The sequence below is a fragment of the Papilio polytes genome, unplaced genomic scaffold (genome assembly GCF_000836215.1).
Source record: "Papilio polytes unplaced genomic scaffold, Ppol_1.0 DF823868.1, whole genome shotgun sequence".
NCBI lineage: Eukaryota > Metazoa > Arthropoda > Insecta > Lepidoptera > Papilionidae > Papilio > Papilio polytes.
The window spans coordinates 417,400-430,136 of NW_013525336.1; the positions used below are offsets into that span (position 1 = coordinate 417,400).

At 33.0% G+C, this 12,737-nt stretch overlaps 1 protein-coding gene across 2 annotated transcripts; it reads left to right on the forward strand.

Annotated features, from left to right (window-relative positions):
* The first annotated feature begins 278 nt into the window (after positions 1-278).
* LOC106103154 lies at positions 279-4,484 on the forward strand. Of its 2 annotated transcripts, none has more exons than XM_013282828.1 (5): positions 279-718; positions 1,036-1,335; positions 2,070-3,453; positions 3,657-3,983; positions 4,284-4,484. In XM_013282828.1, exons 3-5 carry the CDS (start codon positions 2,456-2,458, stop codon positions 4,465-4,467), a joined length of 1,509 nt encoding a protein of 502 aa, XP_013138282.1. In that variant the 5' UTR covers positions 279-718; positions 1,036-1,335; positions 2,070-2,455; the 3' UTR covers positions 4,468-4,484. The 2 variants fall into 2 exon arrangements, with proteins under 2 accessions (XP_013138282.1, XP_013138283.1); XM_013282829.1 differs by having other exon boundaries at positions 1,041-1,335.
* Positions 4,485-12,737: the final 8,253 nt, after the last annotated feature.

Below are 12,737 nucleotides of genomic sequence, written 5' to 3' on the forward strand. Positions count from 1 at the left end.
GATTCATTAATTTAGTTTTTTAATGTTTACTCGATCAGTCTGCAACGGTTCAACAGATCTTATTTAAGTTTGGCACAGATATAAAACAAAGTCTGGAATATACATGGGATAAGGTTCATCCCCGAGAAATGTCCGGTTCCCGAGGGATACGTAGCTTTTTGTTCACGCGGACGAAGTTGCGGACAACAGCTAGTTTTAATATATTAATAAAAAATGTTGCAAATACTTATTCTTTTACATGTCTTTCAGACTTAAAAAAGAATAAATTTCCAATGTCAACATGACGTACTAGTGTAAACAACAAAATGATAAGTTTATTTTACACGTTTAATATAACAAATATTCTTTTTTTACTTTTACAATTTTACTATGTTAAATGTAACCCAAAAGGACCAGAAGAGGAATGGGTTTTATTAACAAAACCTCAGAAAGATCGAACAAATACAGTACACAGTCCACCTTTGCCCAGGACATTTGCTCCTGTTTACGATGAAATTAGCAATGTGAAATTTGATAATCTGTTTCCATCAGACCCTTTGCTTTATGACCATGCCACAGAATTTACTACCAAACCTGGTCACCGGTCTATTTTTAATACATTCTCTTCGGATACTACATTAAAAGGAGATCAAATCAAATATGCTGATGTAATACAATGCTTGTGGTGTTTTACGGACAGAGGTTTTATGTCAGATGAAAGTTGTTATAGCGGTAAAACGTAAGTATCAAACAATATTTGGTTATAACCTATAAGTCCTAGGGTAAGATTCTATTTATTGACTACAAAAACATTAAACAAATATATAGAGTAGACATATGGAACTCCATTTATTGTTTAAAAATAAACTAAACTGTGTTACAAAATTAAACATAAACATTTAAACTTTATTTAATTAAATGAAGGTTTTATGTAAAATGTTTCAAGAGAAATGTCAACTATGCCACCTCTATATGTTTTTGAAGCTCTTTATTATTTTTCTTACTTGTGTTTTTACGCTTTTCTTGTGTTTAAATCATTATTATTTTTTTCTTAAGACCAGCAAAATTAAGATGTTCGTCAAATGAAATATGCTACACAGAGCTACATCCACAGTATATAAGACGAGGGTGTTTTAAACCGAATAAAATGAATAAAACGTTCGTATGCAACTGCCCGCTTTGTAATGATAAAACTGTGTACCAATCAGTGTATTATGAATATAAAAGAATATCTGATTGGGACTACCATAACAAGAGAATTCAAATACCAATAGCGGGAATCCAATTGACATGTAAAACTTGTGAAACAAGAGGCCGTAATGCCCTTATTGATGATAAATGCAGGTTTGGCACTATGTAAGTAATTTTGTAAATGTTTGCAATACAAAATAATGATTATTCCCAACTATCACCACACTCTGTCCCCACGTGGAGACAGATGAGAGTAAAATGTTTCATCCGTACCACCTTTTAGTTCCTATCACCAATAAGGTGACAGATGAAACCGTTATGAAATAAAATAAATTTCAACCGTTCCCTCGAGCAAAAGGTGTGACGGATGAAACTCTTCATTCTTATCTGTCTCCATGTGGGGACAGAGCGGGGTGACGATTGGGAATAATCCCAAAATAATCAGTAAGCGCGAAGGTTTTTTTTATTACATCTGTTTTTTATCTTATTTTTACACAGTATTAGTTTAAAGTTCATTTATAAATTAATCCTAGAATATAGGTTTAAAATCTAGGATGTTACTACACGTTGCAGCTTTTTACATGCAGTTATTATGTAAAGTATAGTTTTCTAAAGAAGAACTGTTATCTTGTAATTATATGTAATTAATAATATCAAGCGATGCTACTCTGCAATCTAACTAATATCAGAAATGCGTAAGTTAAGATGGATGGGTGTAAGTCTGCTAGATTTTGTCGCATGTTGCTGGACAAATCTCGATGAAAATTGGCATTGATGTAGAGCATAGTCTGAAACAAAACATAGACTACTCTAAATCTACGCTGACAGAATGGCGGGGAATGCTAGTCAAATAATATGTTGGCTTATCTATGATATTCACTGTAGTCTTATTTTTCTAGAGATGATTACGTGGTTTGTGGACGCAATCAGGTGTGCTATGTCAACCATGACGAAGAAACTGACTTTGTTACAAGAGGATGTACAAACACACCAGCTTATAATTCCATGTTTTACTTGTGTAACAATTCACTGTGTAACTCTAAACCATTTAACATCCCTAAAATACGTTCAGAAAAATTATTGCTGAATGAAATGTCCCATAACCGTTCCCATAGTAAGAGTACGGGTGTCGCAATAAACCTTACGGTATTTAAGATTTTAATAATCCTGAAAGCAGTATTTACTATCGTGAAACTTTACTTGTCATTGGCTTAGAATTATATTTCTGAAAATGACATTTTTTGATATTACGTCTACTGTCACAATGTAACAATTTTCTAAAACAATGAGAAGAATTGTGATAAATTTGCTTTTTATAATCAATATCGCAAAATGCATTGAAAAGCAGACGCCGAAAGTTAAAAACCTATTGCCTAATTTTCGCCGACAAGTTGAAGAAATCCCTGAAGAATTTACAACAGAGAAAAGCGAGGATGACGCAAATGTAAATTTAGTTGCTTTCCTTGTTAAAAATGCTAAAGAAATATTTGGTGAGACTGAAGAAAACACTGACGTTGTAACTAGAGCTTCAAGAACTGAAAGCACGACATTTCAACAAGAAACAACATCGCTCAAAGATAGACGAACACTACCAGCAGATCGAACATTTTCTGACGAGAATACATTTCTCGAAGAGAGACCAACACTCGAAGAAAGAACAATAGTAAAAGACAAAATAATCGAAGAAAAATCTTGCCCTAAAGAGAGCCTCTATCCCATAGCAAATGCATTTACTGAAGAGGTGTCATCTACAGATGAAGAAACATTTAATAAAGAAGAAACGTTACCTGAAGTGACGTCATCTCTACCGTTTTCCCAAAAAACGTTATTCGCCGCAAAACCATCTGAAAATCTGTTAAGAAATATAACTAACACGATAACTGATTACACTACTGTGTGGTCACCATCTCGTACAAACCTATTTGGTACTGTTTCATCCACGACTACAACGAACATCCCTATGTCTGTCTCTAGTCCTTCTACATTCGATTTGGAAAATACAACAACGCCGTCGTACAAATTACCCACAAGAACCACTGGTATTCAGTACACAATAAATGTTGAATCAATCAAAAGTGACTTATTAAACATAACCAATGTACAATTTATAGAGAAAGGTAAAAAAGAACCAATTACGCTTACGAGAAAACATGACCACATGCTCGATGATGTTTCCGTTTATAACGTGCCAGTTTCTGCAAAAGAAATGGGATCCTTAAAACGATCTTGCATAGTATGTAATAATATTCAAATGCACGAATGCAATGAACCTAAAAATAAAATGTTAGTATATCATTATCTAATACTTTTTCTTGTGTTTAGATTAATCGGAAGAATAAATATGTAGTTATTTAAATTTTTAAACTTCACTTCATACCTGATAATAAATTTTACATAAATATGTATCAGAACTGAACTAATTTTTAATTAAAACTGTGTATCAAAACCAATATGCCTTTTGACGAACATTATTTTTCTGTCAACAGGCTTCCAAACATGCGTTGTGAAAATGAAGACGATTTATGTTATACACAACAAACTCCTTTTGGCTTAGTAGATCGAGGATGTTTCAACGTTTATCAAAATGTATCAACATACGTGTGTTCCTGCAACCTTTGCAATTACATTCCAATTTCAGATATGCCTTACAAATTTTCTAAGAGGAAGGATTGGCTTGATAATATCGTAGATTTATCAAGAACAAGGAATTTTCGCTCGTCTATTTTTAAAAATATGTCGTGCTTAAGTTGTGAAGTTAATTCTACGTCATCTTCTGTATCTTTGGAACAAGCTAACTGTTTAGAAGGTAATATGTAAGTATAAATCAATACTTATTTCAATAGAAATAATTCTTATAAGGATACTAAATTGTAAGGCACTTAATGTTTTTTATATAAAAAATACAATTTGTAGTACTATTGCTATGGCTTTATATGAGAAGAGAGTGTACAGGAGAAAGGATCATAAAAGCAACAAATTGCTTAGAGTTTATTGATAATTCATGTATATCTATCACTACAGAAGTACCATCGATTTTAAGAGTATGCGTTTAGAAGTCCCTGAGTCGAAATTAATGAAATGCTGGCCAAAGAACAATTTATGATTTGTTTCAGTAGCATATTATCCAAAGTACAATGTGCTGATGATGAAATCTGTGGCGTAAAGGCTCTCAAGAACAAAGGTTACGTGTGGCGTGGTTGTCTTAAGAGCCCTCTTTACAACTACTGGTGGTCATTATGTGATAGTGATTTATGTAACACTGATAATATTCTGTCTTTATACGATGAGATTAAATAGTCTAATTTTGAATGAAATTAGAGATTTTTTTATTAAAATATTCTAATTTGAATTTATAATTTCGTCTAAAATGTTAAGTCAAATTTGTAGGCAGCAAGCGATTTTTCAAATCACGTTGAAGTCTAAGAAAGACTGTCATAGAGAAAACTTCTAGCGGAACAATGTCTTTTAGATAAGACTACGAAAAAAACGGAAACTTATTGTTATTGTTATTACTCGGCTCAGAAACGATTACGGTCTAGAGATAGTATATCTCTACATTGATCTCAAACCTGTAGATTACAATCTTAACATTCAAACACTCTATAAAGCTTTTGTAAATAAATGTAAAATTAAAAATATCATTTTTTTTAAATTTCGAATACAGGGTAAAAAACAAACAAACTAGCTTCCGTCAGCCAAGAAAAAAAAACAAATAAGTAGCCGATGTGATCTTCCAGACTATTCTCTACATCTATGCCAAATTTTATCGAGATCCGTTCTGCCGTTTAGGCGGCAAAGTCTAACATTCATCTTTCCCATTTATAATATTAGTAAGAGGTAAGAATATTTGACAATACTGAAGTTGTATTCATCGAATAGGGAAACAAAGGTCTACCTAATTTGTAAAAAAGTTTCAACCATTTTGCGATTTTCACCATGAGTTGGAAATTATGATTTACAAAAATGGAACCTAAATACGTAACATCTATTTTAATCTTCTCTCAAAGATAGATAATATCTAGATATAGATAGGCTTTAAGCGGCAAAGACCAACGTAGCTAACTGGAACCTAATTAAATTACACGGTCGAAGAATATGTCCCTTTGAAGGATTTCATTGGGGGAAACGCCTTGTGAGCGAACGGATCGACTCGCTGATCTGGAATACCCAATACAAATAGTAATACTGCATTTTAGAATTCATTGCACAAATTCTTAGCTAAGAACATCTCGAGGAAATATTTTTGACTAAAAGGTTAAAATATACTGTACCTAATGATAATGTAAAACTATTTTTGCAGTTTATTATTATATCTCATCATCTTCTTTCTCATTATCCTACTCTCGTAAGGTCGGCGCAACAGGTTTTTGACCTCTACGTATCTCTGTAATACATCATCTCGGTTATCACTCCCTTCTTGATCATATCTCCTTTCACATAATCCATCAATTTCTTCCTAGGTCTACCTCTACCGGTGTCTCTCCACACTCATAACTGACGTTCTCCTTGTTACGTGCGATTCGTCCCTTCTCATAACATGCCTCATTTATTGTTATACCAGCTATTGCCCGCGACTGCGTCCGCGTGTAATTAAAAAACCAAAAGTGAGTAGTCTATGTGTTCTTCCAGGCTATCCTCTATGCCAAATTTCATCGAGATCCGATCAGCCGGTTGGGCTACAAAAACTAACAAACATCCATCCATCCATCTAAACTTTCGCATTTATAATATTAATTGAATATGATTTATCATTTAATTTTTTAAAACGTTTTTCTGAGTTTGGTTTTTGGGCACTATTTAAGTGAACTTACCAATAACCATAAGTATTTGAAGACGATGAGTACGTAGCTTTTTTAATTTAATCTGTTAATATTCTAGAAGTGCTGACATCAAAAGTCGACCATACCTGGCGAGCTGCCCAGCTCTGCGACGAAACTTTTGGCATCGGGCCAAATGATAAATTAGTTACTCGTAATCAAGACTTATCCAGTTACGTATTCATAGCAATAACATAAGTGGCTTAACATGTTTCTATTTTAAATATTTTTTTGGTAAATAGTTTAGGTGATTAGGACTTTATACGGGACTGTTATGAATGTTTTAATTGCTTACTTTTAAAGTCTGCAGCCTCAAAAGATATTTAGATGAATATCTATTAGCTACATAAATCTAGTGTAGACTACGTCTGTAACGTGTTGTATTAAATTTAAAACAATCTTACCACTTGATATATCTAAAAAGAAAATAAAATGTCCAAGCATCACATTGGACGTGATAATTGTACATCTTTTTGATTACTATTGCACTAAAGGAGAGCAGATAAAATGGTAATAAGAGGTGTAGAGTGCAGAAGACAGACAATGTTGCCTCAAGGCACCTACCTTCTTTCAACACGTAGCAAATTGTGTGTTTAATGCCCACCTAAAGCTTTGTATCAGACGCTTCTTTGATAGCCTGAAAGGTTTTGATGTACACAAACGTTTTGACTTAAACGAGATATCATTTAGCCGCGGGCTCTTGTTGTTGCGTTGTTTAACGCTATTTGCCTTATTCAACCAGATTGGTTTTGTTTGTAAAGGCAGTTGATTTGAACTACGTATAGTTCTGTAATATATTGCTTTTTGTGTTACGTTAGGCAAATTATCCCTTAAAAGTCTAATTTTTAAATTAAAAATGTATAAGTATACCCTTTACTGTGTTTCCTAATGGGGAAATATGTAATAGTAAAAAACAATAAAAAAGATAGTTGGCGAGAAATCCATATTTTCAAAGATAGCAACATTTTCGTGATAGCCTCCTTTTTGTTTTCTAACTTGAAGATTATCAGTCAAAGGTAGTATGTACACAGCCTAATTTTAAAATGGAATTAAATATTGTTGCCCAATACGATTTATAAATCCGGTATCAAATTTGAAACTTCAAGTAATAAAGGAATGATGCAAAACGATGACGGATTATATTAATTCCTTGTTTTATAATTCTATGCAATTTTTAAACACTTCTTAATTCATGTTTACTTCATTACAAAGCTTTATCTACAGTCTTGTCACATGATACTTTAAAAAATTAACATAGATCATTATCGTATAATTAAACTAATATTAAAGAAATGTTGCTTTGTTATCTTTCAAATAGTTCCACATGTCAGCATTCCTCGTAATATATTGCCGACATAAAATCTGGAGATTCTGATAGATATCATTTCTCGCATAGTTGGTTTCCGCTCCAGAGAATCCCAATCCTAGTTTCGACCTGACGACGTAAAAAATATGGTAAAATTACGAAGATAAGGTCCCGCTAAGATCAATCAACGTCTTTAGCGTCTATTGTATTTATAGTTTCAGCTATACTAAGCTGCTTCATACGTTTTTTAGTATGAATTATATATGGACCTTTGATTTTTAAATTGTATTTAGATTGTTTTCTAGTTAAATAGAGAAAGATTAAGAAAGCGTCATTTTAAAAACGCAAAACCTTTATAATCATACTCATACTAATATTATAAATGCTAAAGTTTAGATGGATGGATGGATGGATGGATGATTAGAGTTAGTAGCCTAAACGGCTGAACCGATCTCGATAAAATGTGACATAAATGTAGATAATAGTCTGGAAGAACACGGAAGCTACTCATTTTTTTATTTTAAATCCTGGCGGACGGAGTCGCGGACAAAAGCTAGTATCGATATATAAATGCACGATTTAGAATGATTTAATATTTATTTTGTAATGAAATAAAACTATTTCAAAGTTTTAAAACTGAATGATCAGAGCCGAAATTCCGATTAAGATATCGTCAAATTTACGATAGCTCGCGTTAAATAAAAGTTTTATTTGAACGTGTCCCGCATTATCGTGGAAACAAATTATGATAAAACTAAAATAATGTTAGAGAAAGAAATAACTGCATTCTGATACGTTATAGGAACTCCGTTCGGGGCGTATTTTATCCAAACGTTATTGAACAAGATAAGATTTCTAGGTTTTATGAGAGTATCAGGGAAATAACACGCGTCATAAGCCGCCCGCGATGGAGTTACTATTTCATACAACACACGCATTTGATCGTTCTATCAAAATGTTATTGTAAATAACTGCGTACACAATATCTATTGCGAACATAACAAATATAACTACACAAATATTGTATTAATTATTTTTACTATATAATGCAGATATTTAGACAGAAGAAAGTATTGCTAGTCGGAAAGAGGTTATGCTTAAGATAGAAGTGGTAAAACATTGTTTAGTATTGTATTTTGTATATCTAAAAATATTATACATAAAAAGGGATGCCAAATATATTAATAAAATAATGTAAAAAAGAAAAAAATACGTATATAAAAAAAGAAACTCAGTAATGTAGCACAAGTATTAAGCAACAAAAATAAATACATAAACTGTGCAAAAAAGAGTACGGACCAAGAGTCTGTAGATATTTAAAATAATAAAAAGGAGGGAGTCGATTCAGATATGACGGCTGGTAGCTGTATTGAAGAGGAGCACATACTGTGCCGACTCTCCGTAAGGACAAGGGCAAGTTGATGAACAGATATTTAGAAAATCAATGTACCAAATGTTTGGACGCTTTTCTATCAAATTGCCTTTATACTTATTTATATTTCCATTTTTAGATATTTTTTATACTATTAATAACATAAGACAAAATTACCAAAACGAAAGTATTTATTTGATGACGTTAGTAATTTCTCGTAAACTTAAACTATAATGAGAATATTGTGACAAGCTCGCCTAGTTCTAGGTCGTATTGATGTTGGGGTCCTCATTGTTTCGACTGTCATACCATTCATCAATCATCTGGGTACAGTTAGCTTGAATGGCCCACAGAGACGGTATAATCACAGTCAGCCTATATCCGATGATATTTGGGTTATTGCGTTTTAGATATGGTAGGACGGCTTTCGATAATACAGCTTTAGTAATGCTATAATTGATAGATATGAATTATCTTATTGTATATTGTGTTTATATTTATTAACATTGGAATGAATACAGTTATATAAAATACTAGCTGTTGCACGCGACTCCGCCCGCGTGAGATTAAAATAAATCGTAAAAAAGCCTATGTTACTCAGTGATAATATAGCTTTTTAATGGTGCAAGAATTTGAAATCGGTCCAGTAGTTTTTGAAAAACTTGAATGCATACAAAAATCCTAAATTGCAAATCTTTACAATGTAAATTCTTGTAAAATAAAATACATGCATCAAAAATATTCCATGTTAATGTTTTAAATAATTTAAAAATAATATAAAAACGACATAATAAGCCTCTTTTTGTTCGCTAGATATTTTAAACACCGCTTACAAGTAAACTTGTAAACATACAACAAATAAAACGAAGTGTTCATTCAAAATGCAGTTCGTCGTATACAGACGAATCTACAAATAGATTGCTCATATGGGTGTAATTGCCGCCGTTCGCACTGGCCAGACAGTTTGACGGACGGACATGTTCCACAGAAGGCATACGAAATTATCGGGAACTGTTTATGCGATAGTTTTATAGATTTTGAATCGATATTGATGATGAAAAATATAAAACAGTTTGTTAAGTAAAATAACATTTTTGGTGACCTTACAGCGCACTACATTAAATTCAACTTTTTATAATTTTGAAATTTAAAAGAACCTGACTATTGTTTCCGAACGTCGTTCCGCCATTTTAACAATGAAATACGAAGTGTGATTGTCTCGATTCGCATCGGCAAGTTTTATTAACATTCTCCTTATTTGTCGAAATTGTTTTTTTTTGTAGCAGTCTAACAACACGTTGGTGTTCGAGACGAGAATTTCCTATTCCAAACTTTTTTCGCGCCGTCACTTTAAAAGCCATGGACGCCTCGTTAGAAATGTCGGGCGGTTCAAACGCGCGCGATGCAGATACGAAACGAAACTTTGTCGTTTCGAAATCGATGCTACAGCTTTTTTGCAGCTATTAAGCGCGATCCGACACTATGTTTACAAATGCTATTCCGTTTTTGGGGTAAAATTCCATTTTAATAAGTTTACTAAAACGCTTCTCGAGTTTCGCCACATATTCGGTGATAATATAATTCTTAACGTCGAAAGTATAAAAAAGACTATTCACGAATAATATTCAGCAGTTATCGGAGTCTGTCGAATTCGGTATATTCAATTAAGGGGAAACTTGTTCGTAGCGTCTCGGTGTTCTGATGTGCTGATTCCATAATGTCAGTCGTACATCGCAAGTTAAACGTGTTAAGACATGAATAAGTCACAAAGGTTGGGCAAAAAATAAATTCAAAGTGTGAGTTCGAGTCACGATGGGTAAACATTCGTCTGATTTGACAAAAAAAACACTTCATTTTGTTGTATTATTTTTGTCACACTTCGAAGGAAATGTTACTTATGCATACACCTGCAAAATATACAATATATAAATCATGTGGGGGCATTCAAAGGAAGGGTAAGTAGCTATTTAATAAGCCAGCGCGTACCATTTTTCGACTGCATCGTCACTTTCTACAGGTGGGATCGTGGTCAAGCGCTAGCTTAACGAACATGAAAATATAAATACGACAAGTTTGAAATAAAGGAATTCGCTGTTCTATCCGACCCGAAAACAACCAATAGGAGGCAGTATATACATAAATGTGTCTTATGAAAGAAGGTCGCGGGCTAAAGCTGATTTAAAATAATGTTTAGGGAATGATTTTTTAATAATAACACGTTAACATGAAAAGTAGAATTGATGTTCGTAAATCATCAGATTAAAAGAGGATAAATAAAGAACAAACATTACTAACCATTGCTAAATTCTTTTATCCTCTATGAGACCGTCATATCAACTTTCAATGACGCTAACAAACTAAACATACTCGTAGGATTAAAAACCACTAAAACGATATCAGATTACGAATGTTTGAAATAGAGACGCCGATTACAAAATAACAATCATAAAACTGTTGTTAGCGTAATGTTTGCTTTGCCACTTCTATTCGTGTCTACCTAAACGAGATTAATGGCAAATCATGGACCGATAAATCAGAGCAATCGTAAAAACCACCTGTCGCCCTCGACAATCCCAAGTATAAAAGTTTTAATGGATGAAATACTATCTCCTGAGCAGTGGAGACGTTCTGTTACTCGTTAAAGTGCAAATTTGGTTTTTTTAAGTTGTTATAATTCATGTTCATTGAAGAAATTTATTTTTACTATGCTTGCTTTTGCTTGCGACTTTGTCCGCGCGGAATTTAATAAAATACCAATATTTAGATAGCCTATGTTACTCATTGATAATGTAGCTTTCTACTGGCATAATTTTTGTAATCGGCCCAGTCATTTTTGTGTTATTAGAATAAATACAATAATACAAATCTTTCTTTTTTGTAATATTGGTATAGTTAGTATATACTAGTATTGTGTAATAAAACGTATATTTGTTATTTTAAAAAAGCTGCGTGTGGCGTTTAGTTATTCATTTTTTGTAATATAAAGATATAGAAATCTTTATTTTATATGTTGGCATAGACTATGCCTATGACGAACACAGAGCACGTGGCCGCGTGCGCATCCTATTGCGACTCAAATCGAACTGACAGTTTCACAAGATGGCCACCCTACCCGTGCTCGGTGTTCGCCATGAGCATAGACTACGATGAAATATATATTTGCTACTGTTTACTTATCATAGCTATCATGCATTGCAACCATTCTTAAGAAATGACAATGATATCACAAACAGAAGTCGGCATTATTAAGTATGCCTGTGCAATGTTAACGACTTTTGGCAACCATACCCAGAGAGCGCACTGTTAAATCCAAACAATAAACAAACTGTTTCCTACAGCAATGAAACTTACATGTTTGATAGCAAACTTTGAGGTCTGCTGTTCATAAAATAATAATCAACAATACTCACCGATTATAATAACAATGGAACGATTAACGTGTTCCAGCTTACAAGATGTGTAATATCTAATATCTCTTTATTTAAAGTTAATAGAGAAAAACCACATGTTTTGTTACACTTTAATAGTATCTACTAACACTTAAGATATTTTATTAGTACAAATATTTTAAAATAAATCGTACCAACAACATGTTATCAAACAAATGTCACTGCACCGCATCTCAGGCGTGTAAATTTATTATTTACACAACAACAATGGCGTTACAAGAAAATTCGCATTTATGTTTACCCTTCATACAATAGCAAGGAACAATGTCAAGGCATAATGAACCAGACTCCACTTCTCCTTAATTAATTATTTTAATACACAACCGTCGTCTGGGCAATTTAGCGCACACGGGGCACTAAGCATCGGCCGCTTTATCATTACATCCACGACACATTTATACAAAGGAGGTTATAAATTAAATGCGTGCATGGCTAACCGTCGGTACAAGGTGCTGGAACCTAGCCCAGCGATTATACCAAATTGTTTAAAAAAAAAAGCCTTATGTTTATTTTAAAAGTAATTTATTGGATAAATTCTATTGCATTTTATTTATGTACAACGCCCGAATAAATCATGTTAAAGGAGTTCTAAGACGTATGTTTATTATTAATGCTCCAATACT